The 25,848-nt window shown below is 46.6% G+C and overlaps 1 protein-coding gene across 6 annotated transcripts; it reads left to right on the top strand.

Moving 5' to 3' along the window:
- On the top strand, positions 1-25,848 carry MGST3 (microsomal glutathione S-transferase 3). 6 transcript variants are annotated; one of them, XM_084851027.1, is made up of 7 exons: positions 18-91; positions 735-939; positions 12,713-12,838; positions 16,735-16,808; positions 18,157-18,214; positions 21,175-21,247; positions 22,131-22,345. In XM_084851027.1, exons 3-7 carry the CDS (start codon positions 12,722-12,724, stop codon positions 22,238-22,240), a joined length of 432 nt encoding a protein of 143 aa, XP_084707153.1. In that variant the 5' UTR covers positions 18-91; positions 735-939; positions 12,713-12,721; the 3' UTR covers positions 22,241-22,345. The 6 variants fall into 6 exon arrangements, with proteins under 6 accessions (XP_084707154.1, XP_084707153.1, XP_084707151.1 ...); XM_084851025.1 differs by lacking the exon at positions 735-939 and adding an exon at positions 25,715-25,848 and having other exon boundaries at positions 49-91; positions 22,131-22,205; XM_084851030.1 differs by lacking the exon at positions 18-91 and adding an exon at positions 25,715-25,848 and having other exon boundaries at positions 741-939; positions 22,131-22,205.

Raw genomic sequence — 25,848 nt, 5'->3', positions numbered from 1 at the left:
AGGCTTGCGAAGGAGCCAGCTGTCAGAGCGTGAGGAGCCCCGTGACAAAGTGTCAGCAAACAAGTGAATTAAGCAACTGTGCCAGGGAAAGGTAAGTGAAATTACTTCATTATCTACTAAAGTACCTCGGGTAACAATTTAAAATTGATAAATAGCAGCTGAAACCAAAACAAGGGCACAGCTTCATCCCAGAGGGTTAAGCCCTTGCAAACTAGTAAGAGAGAGAGCTAAGTATCAAGGGAGAATCCAGCTAGAACTTACAGACCTTGCAGCCTTGCAGTAACGAAGACCACTGAGTGGTTGAAAAAAACCTCAGCTGCATACTTTAAAGTAAACTCAAGTTTAGAAAGTGGGAATAAGAGTCTGCTTAAAGCAGCAAAAAAGGGCAGGCTAGCTTCAGATTAGGATCAGGTTTTAGGCCTTAAAGACCAGTTCACTAAATAAAGCAAGCTCGAGGGCTCAGCATATCATTTGAGTTTTGAGAAACACGCAGAAAAAGGATCCAGACCTTGCAAGCTGCACCCTTCCCAAATCACCTACCCTTTGTTTGCTGTCCCCTCCAATGACCCATTGAATAGAGGATCTCCCCTCAATAGATCTCCCATTCACTATTGTTAAAAGCTTCCTTCCTGAATAGGAATCACGATTCCCTGGGGGAACAACTCACCTACATTCCCAGCCACTGAAAGCCAGTGCTGATCAGGAGTTTACACACAGCCTCCCTTGCTTTTCAGATGAGGCCCTCCAATCAGATTCACTGCAGCAGCAGTTGGGCCTATCTATATCAGGAGGCATGCTTGCAAGGGAGCCAGCTCTCCGAGCGCAAGGAGCCCCAGTGACAAAGCATCAGCAAACAAGCGAGCTAAGCAACTGTGTGAGTTAGCAACGGGGCAAGGAAGCCCGGGTGGTGAACTCTCCCCTCCTTACTCCATACTCACAGTAAGTAACTGTAAATAAATATATAATTTCCCCACCTTCTCGTAGTAAACAACTAAGTTTTCCAGGGAACCCCCCGCCCCCAAAAAACCAGTTATGAAAGTAGAAAGCCAGCAATGGGGAGGGGGCTATCTAGTGTATTGCACTGAGTACCACATGTACAACTATCAACCTGCTGGACAGAAGTCGTGGGTGTGTGCTCGGTGTAATAAGCTCCTGGCTCTCAGGGGGCAAGTGCGTTCCCTTGAGGCCAAGGCTGTTGACCTGGAGAAGCTAAGAGAGGCAGAGAAGTTGGTGTATGAGACCTTCAGGGACCCATTAGCTGTGTCTACTCCCAGGGCACTAGGGGATTTTTGGGACAAGCCTGGGGGGATGGGCTCCACTTGAACCAAAATGGAACCAGACTGCTGGTGCTAAAGATAAAAAGGGTGGCAGAGCACCTTTAAAACTAAACCCTGGGGGAGAGCCGATGGGAGCTGGGCAGCATCCGGTTTGGGTTAAATCATCCCAAAGGGATGAAGATGAAAATGTTTTTGATTGCCCAAATGTAGAAGGGGAGGAAATAGGCCAGGAGCACATGGTAGAATAGCCAATCGAAGGGGCCAATGTCCCATAGCTAAAGATGCACACGCTAGAGGCATCTGAGGAAGGAAACTGTGTATAGGTGTTTCTATGCAAATGCTAGAAGTCTCCGCATCAAAATGGGAGACTTGGAGAGCTTGATTTTAAAGGAAATCCTGGATATAGTGGGCATTACAGAAACCTGGTGGAGTGGAGAGAACCAGTGGGATACTGTCACCTCTGGATATACACTCTGTAGGAAGGACAGGGAAGGGCGTACTGGGGGAGATGTTGCCCTGTACGTCAAAGAGGGCATAGTGTTGAGCAGACTAGAAGACCTAAAAGGGGTAGGCTCTTCCACAGAAGCACTGTGGGTGACAACACCAGGCCCCAAAACTAATTTAGTGCTGGGAACATGCTATTGTCCCCCAGACCAGAATGCTCAGAATGATCTTGAGATGGAAGACGAAATCAGGGAGGCCTCCAAACAAGGAAGTGTTGTAATAATGGGTGACTTCCATTACCCCCACATTGATTGGATAAATGCATGTTCCAGCTACGAGAAAGAGGTTAAACTTCTAGATGCCCTAAATGATTGTGCCCTAGAACAGTTGGTCATGGAACCGACCAGAGGGAAGGCAACCTTGGATTTAATCCTAAGTGGTGTCGCCCAGGGCCTAGTACGAGATGTAAATGTTGTTGAACCAATTGGAAACAGTGATCACAGTGCAATCAGATGTAATATATATTGAAGTGGAAAATTGCCCAGGAAGTCCAACACAGTCACATTTGACTTCAGAAGAGAAAACTTCTCTAAAATGAGGGAACTGGTGAAACAGAAGCTAAAACAGGGAGTCAAAAGGATTAAATCCCTTCAAAATGCTTGGGGATTACTCAAACCACAATAAGAGAAGCCCAGCTAAAATGTACACCACAGGTTAGGAAAGGTAGCACCAAGTCCAAGAGGTTGCCAGCATGGTTAACAAGTAGTGTTAAGGGAGCTATTAAAGAAAAGAGAGCTTCCTTCAGAAAATGGACATCTTGCCCAAGTGAAGAAAACAAAAGGGAACACAAGCTTGCACAAAGACAATGCACGCAGGCAAGAAGAGATGCAAAATAGCATTTTGAAGAGCATATCGCTAACAACGTCAAGGCCAACAATAAAGAATTCTCTAAATATATCAGAAGCAGAAAACCAGCAAGGGAGGCAGTTGGACCACTGGATGACAGTGGAGTTAAAGGAGTACTGAAGGAGGACAAGGAGACTGAAGAGAAGCTGAATTAATTTTTTTAATCCGACTTGACTGCAGAAGATATAGGACAGATACCAGTGCCTGAACTGATGTTTTCAGGAAGGGAGTCTGAAGAACTGAGGCAAATAGTGGCAACAAAAGATGAAGTTCTTTACCTTATTGATAAATTGAAAGCAAATAAATCACTGAGCTGAGATGGTATCCATCCTAGAGTTCTCAAAGAACTCAAATATGAAATTTCTGATCTTCTAACTAAAATATGCAACATATCCCTAAGATTAGCCTCTATACCAGAGGACTGGAAGATAGCCAACGTAACACTAAATTTCAAAAAGGGATCCAGGGGGGATCTGGGAAATTACAGGCCAGTTAGCTTAACGTCTGTAAATTGGTTGAAGGCATTATTAAAGATAAAATTAGTAGCATATAGAAGGACAAGCCCTGCTGAAAAAGAATCAACATGGCTTCCACAAAGGTAAGTCCTGTCTCACTAAACTTTTAGAGTTCTTTGAGAGTGTCAATAAACATGTAGACAGGGGTGATCCAGTAGACATTGTTTACTTGGACTTCCAAAAGGCTTTTGACAAAGTCCCTCACCAAAGACTCCTGAGCAAATTTAGCAGTCATGGAATCAGAGGACAGGTCCTCTTATGGATCAGTAACTGGTTAAAGTACAGAAAGCAGAGAGTAGGAATAAATGGTAAATTCTCCCAATGGAGGGAAGTAAATAGTGGGGTCCCACTGGGATCTGTACTGGAACCAATGCTTTTCAACCTGTTCATAAATGATCTGGAATGAGGAGGAGTGAGCAGTGAAGTGGCCAAGTTTGCAGATGACACCAAATTATTTAGGGTGGTTAAAACTAGGGATGGCGGAGAATTCCGCCACGGATTTCAGTGGGGCCAAATGCACTGGCATTCAGCCCCCCGAAACTCGTGGCGGAATGGCCTCCCACCCCCCGCCACCCCGCAGAATCCCCCCGGGATGAAGCTTACCTGGGGTGGATGCTCCGGCAGCGGTGGCGGATCCAGCTGGTCTCTCAGCCGGCTGCTGCAGCCACCATTTGCGTCCTGCCAGGCTGCCATGATAGGCTGCATAAGTATTTACGTAGCCTATCACGGCAAAGAGCAGCGGCGCAAACGGCAGCCACTACGCCGTTTGCGCCGCTGCTCTTTCCGTGATAGGCTACGTATTTACGGAGCTTATCACGGTAATGGCAGCCACGCAAATGGCGGCCACTACGCCATTTGCGTGGCTGCCTTAACTGTGATAGGCTATGGAAATACCTACGTAGCCTATCACGGAAAGAGCAGCGGCACAAACGGCGTAGTGGCTGCCATTTGCGCCGCTGCTCTTTGCCGTGATAGGCTACGTAAATACTTACGCAGCCTATCATGGCAGCCTGGCAGGACGCAAATGGCAGCCGCTACGGCAACTGCCATTTGTGGCCGCAGCAGGAACTCCAGCTGCGGACGGCCCTGGCCGGCAGCTATGTGGAGCTGCCGCGGAGTGGAGCGGAGCCGGCCAGGGAGGTTTCTGGGAGTAGGGACGGAGCGCCTCCCCCCCACCGTGGATCCCCCACTGCAGAGCCAGGTAAGGGATTTGTACATCCCTAGTTAAAACAAAAAGGGATTGTGAAGAGCTCCAAAAGGATCTCTCCAAACTGGGAGAATGAGCATCTAAATGGCAAATGCAGTTCAATGTAAGCAAGTGTAAAGTGATGCATGTTGGGGCAAAAAATCCCAACTTCAAGTATAGCCTGATGGGATCTGAGCTAGCAGTGACTGACCAAGAAAGAGATCCTGGGGTTGTGGTGGACAGCTCAATGAAGATGTCAACCCAGTGTGCGGCCACTGTAAAAAAGGCAAACTCCATGTTAGGCATAATTTAGAAAAGGGATTGAGAATAAAACTGCCAGCATCATACTGCCCCTGTACAAACCTACGGTGCGACCACACTTGGAATACTGTGTCCAGTTCTGGTCACCACACCTAAAAAAAAGAATTGTAGAGCTGAGAAAAGTGCAGAGAAGGGCAACTAAAACAATCATGGGGCTGGAGTATCTCCCCTATGAGAGAAGGTTGCAACAGCTGGGATTGTTTAGCTTGGAAAAAAGGAGGGTAAGGGGAGACATGATAGAGGTCTACAAAATTATGCATGGTGTGGAGAAAGTGGAGAGGGAGACATTTTTCTCCCTCTCTCAGAATACTATAACCCGGGGTCATCCTATGAGCCTGATTGGTGGGAGATTCAGGACAGAATCTGCTTTTAAGTCTTAAACAAACAAAAAATCCATCATGGGAGATTATGTTCACAGATCTCCAGTGTCACACCTAGTTTAGCTGGACAGTTGTCTCCGTTCAAACAGGTCTTTGAAGAACTACAAGACCCTGCAAACCTTGTCAGCAATAGCGGTGAGTAACCACACAGCAACAATGCCTTTGGCTACCTTTACACTACCCACCCCCCTCCGGTTCTGAAGCCTTTGTTCTGGGCTCCCAAACAGCAACTAGTGACTGCTGAGCGGGGAAGTTTTTAATTTTCAAGGTTCCATAGAACTCAATGAAACAACGCCATCTAGTGGCTGTTTTACTTGCATAACAACCTGACTCATTCATTAGTTCTGGATCTTTTTGCGATGGGAATAAGCAGGAAATACCGCTGGATGTGCCCTGGAGGTTAACAACGTCATGAAAAGGACCTGCAAACTTCCATGAGTGAGCAATCTCAATAGCAGAATAAAAGCTCCATGTGAAAGAGCCCTTTATCATACCATCTTCATTCAGGGGTGCTAGCTACCCAGCTAGAATAATTATGGGCCTAACCAAAATTTTATCCTCTTGAGCACTTGGCAGAACTGGAAGCTAGAAGGAATTCTTGATGAGCCAGCTTTGCTGCTAGCGTGCATGTGTGTGAAGTCACAGTACACACCTCTGCACTAAGGGAAGGGAACATCAGCTGAATGTGAAGAGCAATGCACGTACACACACTGTGAATGCTGCTCAATGTGAATGCAATGCTGAACTCATTGCAACAAGGCCCCTTTAATAAGAGGATCATGGAGGTGGCTGATGCCGTGAGACAAACATACTCTGTATGGGTGAGAGTCTCACCCGCTATATAGACAGAAAAGCCAGCTGAGAGTAGAGTCCAAGCCAGAACTGGGGTAGAGGTTAACTGCATTCATACGCTTAAAGCTAATTGCCTTTGTAAGGCCAGTTAATAGGCCAATCTTATTTTGCAATTTTTACTCCTTTCAAAAAGTAAGTTAAGACAGCAATCCTATGCCCACATACTTGGGAGTAAGTCTTGTTGAAATCAATTAGACTTTCTTCTGAGTAGACATGTATAGGATTGCTCTTACTTTCTCCCCCAGTATGTTTGCCTTATGGAATTACAAGTGAGCAGTGAGGTGCCTAAGTTCTTTTGATGCCACCAATTATTTAGGGTGGTAAAAACAAAAAAGGGATTGCAAATAGCTCTAAAAGATCTCTCCAAACTGGGAAAATCAAAATGGCAAATGCGGTTCAATGTAAGCAAGTGTAAAGCGATGCTAAATGGGGCAAAAAATCCCAATTTCATGTATACAGTGATGGGATCTGAGCTAGCAGAGACTGAGGGCATCTCTACACCAGCCTAAAGTCCTGCATTTAAAACAGGGCTTTCTGCCTCCGTTTTAAATGCAGGACCATGACTCCCTTTTTCACGTGCTTCTTTTCCCCCCATTCCCCCCACCTTCTCCCCATATCTGAGTCTGCCATTATCTTTCATTGATTTCGCTCCTCTTCGTGCCGCTTTTCCTCTATTCATGGAGGAAATTGAAGGGGAACACAATGGGGTAATTTGATAGCTCATTATCTGCGATCTATTTAAAAACTGAACAAAGGGCATTTAGTGCAGGAGATGCCCTGGAGGGTCACAGCGTCATGTAAAGAGCCCGCAAACTTCTGTGAAGGAGCAATCTCAATCACAGAATAAAAGCTCAGTGTGAAGGAGCCCTGACCAAGAAAGAGATCTTGGGGTTATGGGGGACAGCCCAGTGAGAATGTCAACCCAGTGCATGGCTGCTGTGAAAAAGGCAAATTCCATGTCAGCCATAATTAGGAAAGGAATTGAAAATATAACTGCCACTATCACATTGCCCTTATACAAATCTATGGTGCGACCACACTTGGCATACCGCATACAGTTCTGGTCATCACACCTCAAAAAGGATATTGTGGAGCTGGAAAAAGTGCAGAAAAGGGCAACTAAAATGATCAAGGGACTGGAGCATCTCCCCTATGAAGGAAAGTTACAACAGCTGGGATTGTTTAGCTTGGAAAAAAGGCAGGAAAGGGGAGAGATGATAGAGGTCTACAAAACTATGCATGGTGTGGAGAAAGTGGAGAGTGGGACATATTTCTCCCTCTCTCATAATACTAGAACCCGACGTCATCCCATGAACCTGACTGGTGGGAGACTGAAGATATATAAAAGAAGTACTTCACATACTGGATAGTCAAACTATGGAATTCACTTCCACAAGATGCAGTGATGGCTTTAAAAGGCGATTGGCCAAATTAATGGAAGATAAAGCTGTCAATCCCCTTCATGGATCACTGCCTTGTTGTGGTGAAGGGGCTTGCATAACTCAGTGAAGCCATAAGCTATGCTGTGCAGGGCCACCCAAGACGGACAGGTCATGGCAGAGAGTTCTGACAAAATGTGGTCCGCTGGAGAAGGAAATCGCAACCCACTCCAGTATTCTTGCCAAGAAAACCCCATGGAACGTATCACAAGGCTAAAAGATATGACGCCGGAAGATGAGACCCTCAGGTCGGAAGGTGTCCAATATACTACTGGGGAAGAGCAGAGGTTATTTCCAAGTAGTGCCAGAAAGAGTGAAGCGGCTGGGCCAAAGCTGAAAGGACACTCAGCTGTGGATGTGTCTGGTGGTGAAAAGAAAATCCGATGCTGTAAAGAACAATATTGTTTAGGAACCTGGAATGTCAGATCAATGAATCAAGGTAAGCTGGAGGTGGTCAAACATGAGATGGCAAGATTGAACATCGACATCTTGGGAATCAGCGAACTAAAATGGACAGGCATGGGCGAATTTAATTCAGGTGACTATCATATTTACTACTGTGGGCAAGAATCCCTTAAAAGAAATGGAGTAGCTCTCATAGTCAACAAAAGGGTGGGAAAAGCAGTACTGGGGTACAATCTCAAACACAGTAGAATGATCTCAGTACGAATCCAAGGCAAACCATTCAACATCACAGTAATTCAAGTCTATGCCCCAACCACTGATGCCGAAGAAGCTGAGGTTGATCGGTTCTATGAAGACCTACTACACCTTCTAGAACTAACACCAAAAAAAAGATGTCCTCTTCATCATAGGGGATTGGAATGCTAAAGTAGGAAGTCAGGAAATCACCAGGATAACAGGCAAGCATGGCCTTGGTGTACAAAATGAAGCAGGACAAAGGCTAATAGAGTTTTGCCAAGAGAACACGCTGATCATAGCAAACACTCGTTTCCAACAGCACAAGAGGCGACTCTACACATGGACATCACCAGATGGTCAATATCGAAATCAGATTGATTATGTCCTTTGCAGCCAAAGATGGAGAAGCTCTATACAGTCAGTAAAAACAAGACCTGGAGCTGACTGTGGCTCACATCATGTGCTTCTTGTTGCAAAATTTCAGCTTAAATTGAAGAACGTAGGGAAAACCACTAAACCATTCAGGTATGACCTAAATCATATCCCTTATGAATATACAGTGGAGGTGAGGAATAGATTTCAGGGATTAGACCTGATAGACAGAGTGCCTGAGGAACTATGGACGGAGGTCCGTCACATTGTTCAGGAGGCAGCAACTCAATCCTTCCCAAAGAAAAAGAAATGCAAGAAAGCAAAGTGGCTGTCTGATGGGGCTTTACAAGTAGCTGAGGAAAGAAGGGAAGCAAAAAGCAAGGGAGAAAGGGGAAGATATACCCAACTGAATGCAGAGTTCCAGAGAATAGCAAGGAGAGACAAGAAGGCCTTCTTAAATGAACAATGTAAAGAAAACAATAGAATGGGAAAGACTAGAGATCTTTTCAAGAAAATCGGAGATATCAAAGGAATGTTTTGTGCAAAGACAGGCATGATAAAGGACAAAGAAGGCAAGGACCTAACAGAAGCAGATGAGATTAAGAAGAGGTGGAAATAATACACAGAAGAACTATACATGAAAGATCTGAATGTCCCAGATAGCCATGATAGTGCGGTCACTGAACTTGAGCCGGACATCCTAGAGAGTGAAGCCAAGTGCGCCTTAGGAAGCATTACTAACAACAAAGCTAGCGAAGATGACAGTATTCCAGCTGAGCTATTTAAAATCCTAAAAGATGATGCTGTTAAAGTGCTGCACTCAATATGCCAACAAATTTGGAACACTCAACAGTGGCCACAAGACTGGAAAAGGTCAGTTTACATTCCAATTCCAAAGAAGGGCAATGCCAAAGAGTGTTCAAACAATTGCGCTCATTTCACATGCCAGCAAGGTGATGCTCAAAATCCTACAAGCTAGGCTTCAGCAGTATGTGAACCGAGAACTACCAGAAGTACAAGCTGGGTTTCGAAGAGGCAGAGGAACTAGAGATCAAATCGCCAACATTCGCTGGATCATGGAGAAAGCAAGAGAATTCCAGAAAAGCATCTATTTCTGCTTCACTGACTACGCTAAAGCCTTTGATTGTGTGGATCACAACAAACTGTGGCAAATTCTGAAAGAGATGGGGGTACCACACCACCTTACCTGTCTCCTGAGAAACCTGTACGAGGGTCAAGAAGCGACAGTAAGAACCAGACATGGAACAACCGATTGGTTCAAAATTGGGAAAGGAGTACGATAAGGCTGCATATTGTCGCCCTGCTTATTTAACTTATATACAGAGTACATCATGAGAAACGCCGGGTTGGATGAATCACAGGTCGGAATTAAGACTGCCGGGAGAATTATCAACAACCTCAGATACGCAGACGATACCACCCTAATGGCAGAAAGTGAAGAGGATCTAAAGAGCCTCTTGTTGAGGGTGAACGTGGAGAGTGCAAAGGCTGGTTTGAAACTCAACATTAAAAAAACGAAGATCATGGCATCTGGCCCCATCACTTCCTGGCATAGAGAAGGGGAAGAAATGGAAGCAGTGACAGATTTTATTTTCTTGGGCTCCAAGATCACCGCAGACGGTGACTGTAGCCACGAAATTAAAAGACGCTTGCTCCTTGGGAGGAAAGCTATGGCAAACCTAGACAGCATAGTAAGAAGTAGAGACATCACCTTGCCGACAAAGGTCCGTCTAATCAAAGCTATGGTTTTCCCAGTAGTAATGTATGGCTGTGAGAGCTGGACTATAAAGAAGGCTGAGCGCCGAAGAATCGATGCTTTCGAACTGTGGTGCTGGAGAAGACTCTTACGAGTCCCCTGGACTGCAAGGAGGTCAAATCAGTCCATCCTAAAGGAAATCAACCCTGAGTGCTCCTTGGAAGGACAGATACGGAAGCTGAAGCTCAAATATTTTGGCCACCTAATGTGAAGAGAAAAGACCCTGATGCTGGGAAGGATTGAAGGCAAAAGGAGAAGGGGACGGCAGAGGATGAGATGGCTAGATAGCATCACCAATGCAATGAACATGAACTTGAGCACGCTCCGGGAGAGAGTGCAGGACAGGAAGGCATGGTGTGCTATGGTCCATGAGGTCACAAAGAGTCAGACATGACTGAATGACTGAACAACAACAAAGCTGTCAATGGCTGCTAGTCCTGTGCCACCTCCAGTATCAGAGGCAGTATGCCTATGTACACCAGTTGCTGGGGAACATGGGTGGGAGGGTACTGTTGCACTCATGTCCTGTTTGTGGGCTTCCAGTGGGCAGTTGGTTGGCCACTGTGTGAACAGAACACTGAGCGAGATGGAGCCTTGGTCTGATCCACCATGGCTCTTCTTATGTTCTCCTCCCAGGATACCTCCCAGGGCAGCACAGTGTAAGTGGTGCAGAAATCCGGTTTCTGCACAGTATCCAGTTTCCAGACACCAGAGGATGCATTCCTTTCACACAGGAAAGATTATCTTCATATGACCTGGAGCCTGTTTAAAAATAAAGACGTTATTTCAAAAAATGGAGGGGGAACTCTGCACAAAGGCACTCCTTTCTAGGCAACAGAATTTTTGTAAATAGGTGGCAACTCTAATCATAATTTCTCTGGAAAAATAGACCATCTGTCTCTTGCCACGGAAATTAAGCCGCTAAAGTGGTGACTCCATGACAGAGTATTACCTGCATCATTTTTTTCCTTCCTGTCACAGGCGGATGACCATTAACGCTCTAAAATCTGAAGGGCCAGGCGTTTAAAAATAACAGTGAAGTGCTAAAACTCTGGACAAATTCAGAGGTGTTTGGTTTGTTTTTCCAATCCGAGGACCTGCTTCTGCACCCCGCACGGCGCCCCGACTTGCAAGGGCTCCAGCAGCGCACGGCGGCCCCGCGCTTGGAGGGCGCTGCCCCTGCGCTGCCGGGAGAGGCGCCTCCCCGCCTGGGGCGGGGCTGCTGCTGGTCCGCCCCGGCGTGGGACGTCCCCTGCCGCTGGCGCTCAGCTAAGCGGGGCTGGGCTGCGAGCGCGGTTCTGGCTCCTCGGGGCTTTTACCGCCCTCGTTCCTGGCCGGGATCGACGCGTAGGTGCCGCGGTGAGTTCGGGCGCGCGGCTGGAGGGGGCGAGCCCTTCCGAGGGCCCGCAGAGCCGGCGGGGCTGGTGGCGGAGCGCTGCGAGCGCCTTGACGCGCCTTCTGCACCGGCCCCTCGCTGGGGCGGGGGGCATGACTCCCGCCCCCCCGAAGGGCTTCTGACGCGCACAAGCGCGGGGGCTGCACCCGAGCGTCCAGGGTCCGCAGCCCGCGCGCGCGGCCCTGGCTTGCGCAGGAAGCCCCGGGAATAGGGGCTCAGCTCTGCCTCGCAGGAAGTCGTCACTGAGGAACGCACTTTGCCCTGCTCGCTGCAGAAGGCTCTGCACAAACTCCGAAAGCCCGTCCTCCTTGTCCCGGGGCTTGGGAAACACAGCTTCCCTGTGAAACACAGACCCGCCGGCCAGCCCGCCGGCCATCTGCCTCCCCCCGGGAAATAACGCGAGGCGCGCTCGAGCAGAAAGGCGGCGCTGCCCGCGTTTGCCCTGACCTTGCCGCCGCCGCCCAAGGTCCATGCTTCGGTGTGTTCTCCCAGACGGCCCTAATCGCCTGCTGCCATTATTTTATTAACAGGAAGGAGGCTTTTATCTTTCCAGAAGAGCTGGTGTGGCTTTTCTAGGCTGTGGCTGACGGTCATTCATATGAGCAGGGTAGGCAACCTGGTGCCCTACACCAGGATTTGGATTACAAGTCACAGCCAGCATGGCCGATGCTCAGAGATTATGGGAGCTGTAGTCCAAAGCATCTGGAGGGCACCAGGTTGCCTCTCTTGAAAGTGTGTCTTTGGACTTGTAGGCAGATATCCCAATGCCTGTGTGAGCAAACCCATTCGAATATGCTTGAGGATGCTAGGGAGATTAACAGGAGTAACTCTTGTTTGAGGCTAATAGGATGCTGGGAGCTTGCACAGAACACGGAACCCCTCTTTTATGGGGTGGCTGCTCTATCAAGCCTAGATTTAACTTTTAGTTTAACCACTAAGGTGTAGCAGTAGTCATGTTGGTATTTACCTATACACCATAAAGAAACATGCTTCAGAGTTGCCAGATTTAGGGAGGGCAGCCTCCCCGGTGGTCTTGCTACTCCTTTGTATTACTCCTTTCTTTTATAGCTTGTACGACCTGGCTTTTTCGTTGTCCTCAATCTCCATACTATGACCTTCGCCTGTCTCTTGATGCCAGGGTACATGACGCTTGTGCAGTTTTAATTCTCGAGCAAGGACTGACCTGTTCCTTTTACTCTCTCCAGAGTGCCAAGATGGTGGTTCTCTCTAAGGAATATGGCTACGTGGTTCTCACAGGTGCTGCTAGTTTTGTCTTAATAATGCACCTTGCAGTCAATGTGGGGAAAGCACGCAAGAAATACCATGTGGAGGTGAGTGACTGTGGCTCTCCTGAGTTCCCCAACTTAGTGAGGAACTCCGTTCTTTGCTGATAAAATTGGCCAGATTCGTCTTGGATTCCAGTCTTGAGCAAGACAGAGTGATGTAACCTTGGCAACCCCTTGTCCAGTTGTTCAAGATTCTTTTCAGTCTGTGCATCTTGAGATGAGCAGGGTGCGTGGCACAGTGAGGGCCACCACCTGTGTATTTGACCCTTGCCAATTAAATCAGCCAAGGTAGGACTCAAGCTGTGGCTGAGAGTCATGCTGTGGCTAAGATTAATGCCTCTTAGTGCGAGGAGGTTGTTCTCTCTTGCTTAAGAGAGGCAGTAATAAGACCTTTATTAAAGAAACCTCCTCTTGACCCAGGAGATTGTTCTAACTAGTCTCAAATGTTGAGACTAGTTCTTGGCCAAGAACTAGTGGGCCAAGATGATTGAGAAGGTGGTGGCGTTGCAAGTGCAGAAGCATCTGGATGAAACTGATTGTCTAGACCCGTTTCACTCAGGCTTTCGGATGGGATATGGAACTGAGACTGCTTCGGTTGCCTTGGTGGATGGCCTATACCAGGAACTGGATGAGGGGAGTGCAACTGTATTTGTTCTCTTGGACCTCTTAGTGGCTTTCGATACCATCAACCATGGTATCCTTCTGGACTGCCTGGCAGGGCTGGGCCTTGGTGGTGCTGTTTTGTAGTGGTTCCTATCCTTTCTGTGCAACCATAGAGAAAGAAAAGTTTGTGGCAGCTAGAGTGTCACCAGCTGCTGACACTCTAGCCGGCAGACTCTATGGTTGTGGCCTGGAAGTCCTCCAGAGCCCATTTTAACCAATAGGGAGCCCACCAGATGACACGGTAAGCCACCCTGGGGCCCCTTAATCCTTTTGCAGGGGAGTGGTTAGCTGGGGTGGCTTACTAACCATGAGGAACATGGTTTTCTCCCCCCATGTGACATGCTGAGCCACTGTGGTTAGCAAAAAATAAGCCTAACCATCATAGCTTAGTGTTACGTGTGAACAGGGCCACAGTGTCTTATGACATGTGCACGGGATGAATACTGTTTTGATATTTGTTCATTTCTGTAAAATACTTTATTCCACCTGTCAAGACAAAGTCCTCAACAAGGCAGTTTACAATCAATTTTAAAACAATACAATAAAACTACTATACAAAGTTAAAGACTGAACAGCAGATAAAACAACAAGTGGCCAATGTAAAAATATTCAGAAAAAAGCTAACCAAAACAAATTAGTCTTTAGGATGCATTTTAAAACATCTAAAGAGAAGGCTTCATGCAGATCTCCTTGGCACAAATTCCATACCCACTAAAAAGGGCTTGTCCCTGTTAGCCCACCAATCTGATCTTTCCAGGTGGCAGTTCAGACAGTAGAGCCCCTGAGGCTGATCTTAAGACCCTGCTAGATTCATATGGGTGCAGGTGGTCCTTCAAATAACCTGGTTCCATACTGTTTAGGGCTTTAAAAGGTAAAGACTAGTACATTGAATTGGGCTGCTGTTACATTAATCAGTAACTTCCTCCTAGGTTAACAGAATGGCTGGCAGTTGCCAAAAAGGCTCGATCCTTATCAGCAGAGCAAAGGTGGAAAGGGCGAGTGCGTAACAAGAGGATACTAAACAAACAAGCACTCCTCGACTCAAACAGCAACAAAAAATACACTGTCTACACAAAGTGTATTAAAAGTGTGCATGCATATACTACAAGATGTACAAAAACTTACTACAAGAATAGAATATACCATTTCCAAAATAGGATACACAATTCAGAACACAAGATAGAGTGCCCGTCTGTTGTCTCTTGTTTCTAAATCTTCCTCAGTAAGAAAAGGATTCACAAACGGTATTGTCCAACAATGTTCATACAGATTGTCTGGATACAATCATAAAAGTCATTAATATCCCCCAAACAAACTTAATGTTGGCAGTAGCCAAGGCCAAAAATTAGAAAGGCCTAATACTGAATAGCCTAAGACACAAAATTGGCCGATCTAAGATGTTGGACAGTTCAGTAAGCTCTCTTGGGATATCTGTGAATTTTGTGACTGAAATCCAGACAATGTATACAGACATGTGGGAAAAGCATACACTGGCAGCCTGAAAGTAGAAAAGAGGGGTGTGGAGGGGGGGGGACACGCCACAAAACCAGAGGGGGGGGCATGGTAACAGGAAGATGCCCGGGAGGGAGAGCCTCGCGGGCCAGATCAGACCCATGGGCCAGAGGTTCCCCATGTCTGCCATAAATGTTTATAGTAGTAAAAGCAAACCTACAGGCCAGCCCGGGGCAGATCCTGATCCACTCCTAGGAAGGGAACTCTTGTTTTTCCAAGCGAGTGCTCTTCTTAGTTACCGCTGGAAGACTTTAATACTTTGCTTGGGAAGAGGCCAAAGGGTGTGTTTGCTCAACTCTCAGCCTGGTGAGTCAGAAGCCTGACTAATGGGCCTAACTACAAACAGCAGGGCTTGCAAGCGTTTCCTCTCTAGGCATGGTTTCTGGTAGCTCAGAAAGGGGTGAAGGGCCTCAGCCCTTTGGCAGTTGCCATCTCATGTGGCCTCTCCTCCTGGCGCTCTTTAGATTCTGTGTTGGTTCACTTATGTTGGACTATGCTGGTTGCATAAAGAGCCTCTTGTGGGCATTGTGCTCATTTTATATTTGGAATAGACTTTCCAGGAGAGTACAAAGTGAGAGAGAGCAACTCGGGTGTGAAGGGTGGCCTTCTTTGCGTGTTATGTTTTGGCTTTTGTTCCCGCTGGAGTGTGAGACTTGGCTTGCTTGAACTGTTTAGATTGACTAGACTATTCCTTGGATTGTGCTTGGGGCACCATGGCTCTCTGCTTTTGGTAAGGTCTTTTCAAGGTAGTTGTCCAACGAGCAGCACTTTGGCTACATCCGGCTGGGGAAGTATTGTCTCCTCCTGTGCCGCCTCAGCACGTGTGCTTCTACTGTTAGTCAGGGGTGGCAGAAAGTAAAGGAAGGATGGCAGGAAACAGCAAGCCCCTGGGGGGATGGGCAGATGGTGAGTCCCTTGGGCCTAGCCTAAGCCAGGGATGGTGAGCAGTAGCTTACTTGCTGGGACTTGAGAGGGACATGCTGAAGATCTGGGTATGGGCAGGATGTGCACCATAACAGGTGAAAATAACTCTTAAAGGTGAGGCAACAGATGGTGTGGATGTGGTGTGTACTTGGGGGTTCACTCCTTTATGGCAGGGAATTTAGCCTAGAATCATAGTATTTCTGAGTTGGAAGGGACCTTGGAGGTCCTCTTTGTCCAAACCCCTGCTCAGTGCAGGAATCCTGCAACTACAGCACCCCTTCCAGTCCTGTGAGTCTAGGATATATTGGCCTTGGCTAGACCTTGGTTTCACCTGGCTTTCAGTTTCCTATGTTTGGCAAGGTCCCAAGTAGCAGGGCTTCTTCATTTATGCCTCATATAGGATGGTGGCTCTTTGTCAGCGTGCCCATGGTGTGAAATAGAAATCATGGGTTGGCCTTTGTTGAACACAGGGGAGGGCAAGTTAAATGACACAATGTCTGCTGAAGCCAGACATTTGCCAAAGACTCTGCATGTTCTGAGGAATTTCCATGGAGAAGGTTCTCATAGTAGGAGTTTGTACAAATGCTACATTTTAATGCATACACCCAACATTGTAACAAGTATGCATAACAAATGTGTGTTTTCAGGAAAGTATAAAATATAAGCCTGATAATGTAAGCACCCCAGGAGGAGGTGAGGCCATAGCTTCCTTCTGTGCGTGCACATGTCCATTTGCTACTGTGTAACATGTGAAGCATCCTTCAATCTCCTTGCACTCTGCCACACTTCCCAGTTGATGAGATGCAAACATTGACTATGGTTTTTTTTCTTCCCCTCAACAGTACCCCAACATGTACTGTACAGACCCTGAACATGGGCACATCTTTAATTGTATCCAGAGGGCACATCAGAACACGTGAGTAGTCCCTGCTGCGTTGAATTTATTCTTTGTTTCTTAATCATTCCATGCTTGGAATGGGTCTGAGTGTCAGTCATGCCTTTTTGTGCATCAGAGAATAATTGGGAAAGACTGAAGTGCGGGCTGACAGCTGTGATGCAGCAGGAGAGGTGAACATCTTCTCCATGGAGAAACAAATAGGGCAAAACAGTAACTGCTGTTATGATTCCTGCTGTGTGCATGCAGGCATGATGAACGTGCTTGAGGAAATGCGTATTCTGAATGGCTCTGCCAAATTTTGGGCTGTTAAGTACCTCATTTCTCCATTTGACAGTGCAGCTAGTGAGTTGCCTGAGGAATGCTTGAGGTGCCAGCTAGTGTTGGGCACGGGTGGTCTTGGAGTCTGCATTGCTGCAGTTGCATTGTAGAGTGTAAGGCTCATGCAAAGGTCAGTAAAGGCTACAGACTCATGCGGAAAGGTTCAGCCTTTGGAACTGAAAAGGTGCTGCCACTTCCTGTTGTGGGCTTGGAAGGAAGCATGAGATGCCTTTGCGACCCTACACACATCTACTTTGTGCCCCTTGAATCATCCCTTTTCTCCCATTTATACCAGTCCTTGATGCCCTGCTCTTAAACCCCTAATTTATGTGTGGCGGGGGGAGGTGGGTGGGTGGGTGGGGGCAGAAGAGATGCTATATGGCAAGGGTCAGCAACATCCACCAAGACCCCTTGGGGCAACAGGGTCCTTGGTGAGTGGGTTTCCTCCCCCCTCCGGCCCTTTTTTGGCAGGGGACTCTTTTCCCCCCTGGAGCAGTTATCACTTCATTGACCTTAACAGAGGGGGAGACAAAAGTCCCCTGCCAAAGAACAGCTGAGGTGGAGGCAAGCAAAGTGTGGGTGCCTGTGGGGAAAGGAAAGTGAGAATCCAGAGATGCAGGAGCAGTGTCAAGATTTTATCCCCTGCAACAATTTGTGGTGGCGCCCGGGACATTTTTCCAAAATGTCAAATGTGCCTGCTGGGCCAAAAAGGTTGTCAACCCCTGCTATAAGGAATACACTGTCGGGGGGGAAAAACACATTGCAAAATTACAGCTCCATACTATATCCAGAAGCTTCTCTGTGTATTCACAACACTCTGATGGGGCTATCCGTGCTTGCTTTTGCCTTTGCAGGATGGGATCATTGCAAGCATGCTAAAATTATTCTGGGACAGCTGGAAACTCTGCTTCCTTCCTTTGGAGTAATTCAGAACAATGTCCAGGCCTAAGCCGGGTGGTTTGAATGAAGGGGGAGGGGGAGAATAGTTGTACACTTTTCTAGGCATTTTTAAACCCCCCACCCCACCCATTTGTGCTTCTCTTTTCAGGCTGGAAGTGTACCCCCCCTTCCTGTTCTTTCTTGGCATAGGTGGGATCTATCACCCGGTAAGTACCAAGTTAGGACCTTGTTTCAATTTGCAGCTTGCTCAGCGGGAGCCAGTGCGTTCTGCTTGGCTGATAGTGCTGGCTATCCGCAAAGCAAGGGTGTCGATTCCCTGCTCCAGCCTTCCCCAACCTGGTGCCCTCCATTTGTTTCAGGTCTCAACTCCCATTAGCCCCTGCCAGCATGGCCAAACATCAGGAATTATGGGAGTTGTAGTCCAAAACATCTGGAGGGCTCCAGGCTGGGGAAGACTGCCCTTCTCCCACCCACTTCCTCTGGAGCAAAGATTTCATACCCAGTCCTACCCGTGTCACGGGATTCCACATGTCTTCAGAATCTGGTATTCCATCAAAACTGAAATGCTCAGGTCCGGAGGACACATTCTTAAGGGAGAAAAGAATGGCCTTTACATCTTATGGCTGCAGGGAAAACATGGGATGACTAGAAATTGCAGCATCTGGTAGTTTGGGGAATGTGGATTCTGCTGGCTCAGCTGCTCTGTCCTCCCCCATAACAACCATTCTGCAGTATTCCCTTGACCATCTTCCAGTCTTCAGTCTTCGTAGCCTTCTTAGTCTTTCCATTTCCTCCACTACTTGACTGCACATTCTTTGGCATTTGGGGTATTGGACACTGAAGGATATGTGCCCATAATAGATCTGTTTGGGGGCTGTGTTGTGCTTTTGGCATACACTTCTGTTGCCTTGATGTGCAATATGTTTCCACCCTGGGTGGAGTGTACATCACATATAGAAGCACTGTCTGTGGACAGCAATAGTCTGGATTCCTGATTGCACTCAGTAGGGCAGAGTGGGTTCTTGATCACTGTTTATGGTAGTAGCCTCCATTTATTTTATTTTTACACCAGCATGAGCAACTAATAAAGCATAATGCTGGACAGCCATCACTTCAGAAGCTGCATTACAATGTATTTTTCCATTGCTTCTCCTCCCTACCCCCTGCCCCCAGTAAAACAGATGGCAGAGGCTGCATAGGGATTCAGACTTCAAATAAAGAACTATGTCCAAAACAGAATTAAATTTCACTGTGGGATCTCAGTGCTATGTGGCAGGGGTGGCCAAAGGGTAGATTGGGATCTGCTGATAGATCTCTGGATGATTTTCAGTAGATCGGCAAGGTGTCTCACTCTCAACTATGCAACAACAGCAACAAATAGAAAATGCTCCTCTGCCCCAAATTAGGCTGCTGAAATGAAGAATGCTGGGAGGTGGCGTGGAGTGGGAGGCCAGGAGGGTGTTTGTGGGTGAAAGTACTGTGAGCTCAGTTTGGGCACTGAAAAAAGATTTCTGGGCTGAGCATATGCTCAGAGGTACCCCGCATATGTCTGGCCCTTAAACTGCCATTTTTTCATTTAGGTCCAGTCAGTGGATCTTGGGATTCTAGAAAAATAAGTAGATCCCGTAAGCCTGAAGCTTGCCCACCCCTGCTCTAGGGGGATACCACATCATGTTTTGTGACACATCTTTCTGAGCCCTCATTAAAAATGAGCACAGAAGTAGCATGTGCACACACAGACTACAAATAGAGAATGTGCCCTGAATCTGTGTTCCAACCTTTATTCAGTGTTTGAGGGAGATACTGTGTAACAAATAAATGGGATGGGAAACAGGTAAGTTAAACCAAAGGCCACACTTTGCTTTGCAAATAACTAGTAAAGCACAGGCCTCTCTTCAGATGTCATTTTACACCAGGGGTAGACAACTTATGGCTCTCCAGATGTGTTGGCCTACAACTCCAATCAGCCCAAGCCAGCATAGCCTGGGGTGACTGATGATGGGAGTTGTAATCCTCCAGATGTTTTGGACTATAAATTGCCCACCCCTGCTTTACACTCCACATCTTTCTCCTCTCTCTTGGAAAACTGGTGCAAGGGTTGAGCTGGGATTAAAAGTTGAACTGTAGAATGGATTTATGAATGGCTATAACATGCTCATCCAGGTTCTCTCTCCTGAAGATTGTAATGAGATCATTAATTTGTCTGGCATTTTCCCTGGCCCTATTGAAAACAGGTGTAGGGACTGAGGTGGTAATAGAAAGCAGAATGTAGAATTGAGTCCTGATGTGTGCATAAAATATACTGAGATGTCAATGCTCAAAGGAGTTATCGCCTTACAAAATAATGGCCCAGTTCTGACAAACATGGTTTGGACAATCACAAAACAACCTTAGGCTTATGTGCTCCCCGCTTCCCTTTTCTCCAGTTACACGCCAGGGGGGAGCTTCCACTTCCACTTTTAAAACAGTTTGATGTCCTGGTGTGTGTTTTTAAACTAACTGTAGTACGAATAAACCATAGTTCCACAAATTAAAACCTCCTGGGGAACTGTGATTTGTTCTACAATAAAAGCAGCAACTTTCTCCTCAAGTGCAGAAGGAAAGTATGTGAACCCAAGGCTCATCCTGGCTTGTTTGTGATCATCTAAATTAGGCCAATGTCAAAAGGGTGAGTTAAATCCAAAGGTCTTGCTTTGATTCGCCAATAATAATATTAACATCAGTGTGCATTAACATTAAGCAAACAGTACAAGCCCTGTCTCAATGACCTTATAACTTAAATTTTGATAGTGGCGGGGAGAAGGAGGGATGGAAAGAAGCAAGGGTAATATAAACAAATACAGTTGGACTGATTATGTTGCTTCAAAGTGGATTTGTTTGCACTTGCTCAGTTTAGGATGCTAAAGGGAATCTGGAGCAGAGAAAACAATAGGGTTAGCTCTGGCATACAGATAACATGTTTGGGCTGTACATGGAGAAGTGTTTACACCAAGATTGTTGCTTTCTGATGGGTGTGACACAGTCTTTCCAGAGTGACGCTGGAGGTCATAGTTTTGAAGAATTTCTAGATTAACAAATGGGGAATTGAAAGCTCTTCCCCTCTGCACATCCACTTGTTCATAAACCCTAGTCTTCTCAATCTGCACTACTGCTGTTCCCTTTTCAGCGCATCACTACAGGACTCGGCGTAGCGTGGATCATTGGAAGGCTGCTCTATGCCTATGGTTATTATACAGGGGGTGAGTATTTGGACTGGGAGCTGCAGTCCACTCATTTGGTGCAAAGCTGCTTCCATCCGACTCATTCCGTTGGATCCAAGCCAAGTCTGCCTCTGAACTCTGCTTCCTGGTACTTTTCACTTCCATACAGTATGCAGGGGCTGGATTTATAGAAAGCAGGTTGGAGCTAAGGGGGAGTCCTCTAGGAAGACTCTGTCTCATGCCCCTCCTCCCTTGAATACAGTAGGACATTATGTCTAGAAAAAAATTGACAAGAGAAAGTGGGGTTTATCTGATTATCCAGGGTACTTAACTCTCCCTGCCCCCAAAAGAAACCCTGGTTTGTTCTCTGGAACACAGACTGAAGCTTCAGTGGCCGGGTAGTAAAGAAGGAGCAGCTGGCTAAGTTTCTTGGGTAGTTGTGAGTAGCAGAAGCATTTCACTTAATGTGTGCTACAGAAGGTGTGAGAAGGGACAGTCTCCTAGGACCAATGGCTAGTAAAGCCAAAATGGAAGTTCCATGAATTTGGCTGCTCTAGGCCCTGAGTTGCAAAAGACTGTCCTGAAGCCTTGTTTGATATTTGATAGCACGTGCCTTGAAGGGGACTGTAATGATTCAGAACAAAACCTGCAATAATTGCAAACTAATATAAGAGCTGTCTGGGGAAACAACCAGAGAGGCTTGTCTTGGGTAGATTGCAGTATCATGCAAATGAACGGGCGCTTGTTGCAGTGAGGGCTGCACCTCTGTCCTGCAGAGTCCACAACAGATTGCTTTGAAGTTTTGGAGAGCTCTTGCTGGACAATTGAAAAGAAAGGCTCTTTGCAATTTGGAGTGTCTGCTGTTAATGTTGCTACTTGTGCTGATAGCAAGCCATGTGAACATCCTCCCTTTCTTTTACAGATCCCAAGAAGCGAAACCGAGGGGTCCTTGGTTCAATTTCACTCCTCTGTTTGGCAGGGACCACTGTTTACTCAGGTTTGCAGCACCTTGGCTGGGTCTCCAGTGATTAGACAGCATCCCTTCTGTCACTCCCTGAGAAGTCTTTACATTTTTCAGTACTGCAATTTTTATCTTTTATTTTAAAAATAAAATGAATCACTGCTGATCTCCCCCCACCCCCTACCATTCTTGTTTACAGTCTTTTTTGATCCTCATATTGGTCTGTCTTGGATGCTTGTCCTGCCAGTGCTCTTTAGGACACTGACTCCACACCTTGCCTGCTATAGTCCCCATCTTACAGCAGCCCTCTTAACATGAAACTACTCGAGAGGAGGCCTGGGACCTGTGCCTATCCTGCTGCAGTTCTGGAGGGCTTGAAGTGCCTCATTAGTACAGATCAATAGTGGGCATAATACTGTCCCCCTCACCAGCGCCAAGGTCAGGATGAAGGATTGAGTTTGTTGTGTTTCTTAGAGGGCGGTGGAACACTCACCACAGTGAGCACAGCAAGTGGAATTGTAGACTCGTGCTTAAATCACCCCATGATGGATGAGCAACCTTTCTTCTAGATGCCCACCCATATTCCTGTATTACTATTATCATCCCACATAATCCTCAATTGTACAGCCTGAGTGGAATCAAGCAAATGAGAAAAAGGTCTCAAGCCAATCAGATTGCAGAATGCCTGAAAATGTCACATCAGACCCTGAGCCCCGGCACTCTCCTACATAGCCAAAGCTGCTCCGCTGCAGATACAGCAACGGTGGGTTGGACTGGGCTCGGTGTGGTAGCTCCACACCTGCTTCTCAAGCTCTCAGAAGCCCTGTTGCTCCAACAAGGGCATGCTTTTTAAGCTCAGGTTTTTAAGCTGTACTTGGAAGTAAGCACAGCTTACACAGGATATTTTCACAATAGACGGACAGAACTGAAGGTGTGCAGTGTATTGCACCGTTGGCAAAAATGTATGAGTTAGCAACAGTGGCCACATGGGGCTTCTCTTACTGTAAATATTTTTCCTTTGGCTAACTGATTCAATGCTTAGGCAAGAACTGTCTGCTTTAACATCAGCAGTGAAGGGTTTTCAATCCAGCCTCTTCCTGTTCCATATTAATCTAATTTATCATTCCTGAACACTAAAAGGCTGGACACATACAGCTCAGACACATTTGATTTCATCTTTCTCACACTTGGAAGTTGCTGTGTGATAATTGACAGAGGAAGCACAAGTGTTTGTTTACAGAGATAAATGGTTTAGCATGCAGTTAATCCATTTCAAGTCAATAGCTTGAAGACATTCTCACCAACTTTTTGCTCCCCACATAATCTTGAAATAAAAAGAGATCCTATGTCAAGGATTTACAATAAAATTACAGTATGTTATAAAAATACCACAATGACATTTGAAATATTCACTATTTGTGACAGTCAAGAACTCTGTATTACATTAATACGTTAAGGGCGCAATCCTGTGGCCGCTAGCCAGCAGCTAGACGGCCTTAGGATAGGTGGGTTCCTGGGAACCGACTTAGAAGCCTGTTGGTTCCCTGAGAACTGACCTCTACCCCCTCCCACACTGCCTCACAGGCAGCGCGGAACGGTTCTGTGCTCGGAAGAGGAGTGCAGAGTGGCAAAAATGGGGCGTTCCTGGGGGCGGGCGTTAAGTGCCATTCCGACGCGTCCTCTGCACTGTCCGGTGTCTCCCCCTGCTCTGCCTTCCTGTGGCTAGACAGCCAATTTCGAACGCAGGGTGGCTGGAGCACAGAGGGGACAATCCCCTCTGTGCTGCTGCGCTGCATTGGATAGGCAGTCACCTATCCCCATAGCATTGCACCCTAATGTGTGTTTAGTACAGAAAAGTACTGGAGCCACCAGTGTACCATTACAGAACCATTCTGGAACTGATGCCACTATTTTGGATTTTGGCAGCCATGTTGCTCTTCTCCCCACCCCACTTTCATGTTCTCAGCAGCTGCCAGGCTGTATAAATTGACACCAGAAACACAAATGTTACATGGTTCTGATTTTCTAAGTAAGCAGGGCCTGAAAAAAGGGTTGGGTGCTTGTGGGCCCTCTGGGACTCTCACACAGGTAATTACCAGTAACACTGAAAGTATGAAAGAAGACGATGCCTTTCATGACAAAGAAAAACGAGCTGCTATGTGATGCAAGATTTGATAAACTCACAGGTTGAGCCTATTTAAAATTACTCTGCCGCAGCACCAATGCTGCAATAAACTTTGCACTCCCCACATTCCTTTTAAAAAGCAAATGCATCTCTAGAAACTTGATAACAACAGACTATCCTGTGGGGATGTTGTATGCTGCTCAGCCCCATACCCACCTGTAACCTGCAATATTAACAGTGGACTCCATTGCAGGGCTGTTACATGCCACTCTCAGATATCCCCCTCCCCCTGCAATAGGGGGGAAATGGCAGAGTGGGGTGTTTTTTAAAGGAAGACGGGGGGGGGGGTGTGAAACAGCCACATGTACCAGACGAAATAGGACCTGAGCTAGAAAGCAGATGAACTCTTGTAGTTGTTCCTACAGTGTTCTCTGGGGCTGCTGCTGCCCAATCACTGCCGCCCAGGCTGTCTCCACCTCCGCCCTGCCCTTAAGGGCTGCTCTCTCTTCTGCCCTCAGAGATAAGAAAATACAGACATGTACCTTGAATTTGTAATTTCAGGAGAACCTTTTAAAAAATCACGAGGGCGGAAGTGACAACTGCCTAGAAATCCATGGAAATCTAGGATTTAACCATTGGGCTGTCACTGGGCACCTATTTGTCTACCCAGAAAAAAGGGTGACAACAAAGAGAAGAGTTTTGGCTCTTTCTAACTCAGGTTGTATTTTGTGTAAAACACTGAATTTTGGTATGGGTGAACATTTAACAGTGCAATCCATGCCTATCTACTCAGAAGTAAGCCCCATTAAGTTCAATAGAGATTTGCTCCCAGGTAAATGTGTATAAGATCCAGGCTAGATGTGCTAGCTATTTACATACGAATTCACTGATTAGGGGATGGTGTAAAAGCCGGAATGGGCCAGAATGGCCCCTTTATATTAAAAAAGCATGCCAAAAATAGTGGCATGTGTTAGAAACACTTGAGAACAATATTTTAGGACTAAAACCCTTGCAATATTATATTATTAACCCCATAATGTCCACAATACATCCAGAACAGAATGGAATGGCCCGGAACGGACTCTTCCGAATGAGCCAAATCAACCAAACTCACCAGTCACACATAGCTCCATGGCAGGGATGCAATAAGCCACAAAACGTCCCCAGAAACTATGTTCTGATACCAGTTCAGGCCGTATTGAAGAAAAATGGCCCAGAACAGCAACTTCCAAGTGAGCCACATCAACCAAACTCACCAGTCATGGATTACTGGATGGGAATTATGTAAAAAGCTCCAAACCCTCCATGGAAACCACGTTTCAACAGCTGTTCTGGGCTAGTCTGTATTGCAGAAAACAGGCCAGAATGGTAACTTCTACATGAGTGAAATTAACCAAATACACCATTGTCATTTTACTAGATGAAACTGATGCAGCTAATCATGAAACCTCTACAGAATCCTGAGGGAAGATCTGCAAAGAAGATCTGCAACAGCGGCCCATGGGTGTGGTGTGGTCCAGTGCTTAAATGTCAGATGAAGATGGGGGAGGCCTG

Source organism: Heloderma suspectum, chromosome 4 (genome assembly GCF_057233095.1).
Source record: "Heloderma suspectum isolate Gila_16-S chromosome 4, 16-S_ref, whole genome shotgun sequence".
NCBI classification, from domain to species: Eukaryota; Metazoa; Chordata; class Lepidosauria; order Squamata; family Helodermatidae; genus Heloderma; species Heloderma suspectum.
The sequence above is the reverse complement of the archived record's forward strand: the minus strand, read 5'-3'. Positions and strand labels throughout refer to the sequence as shown.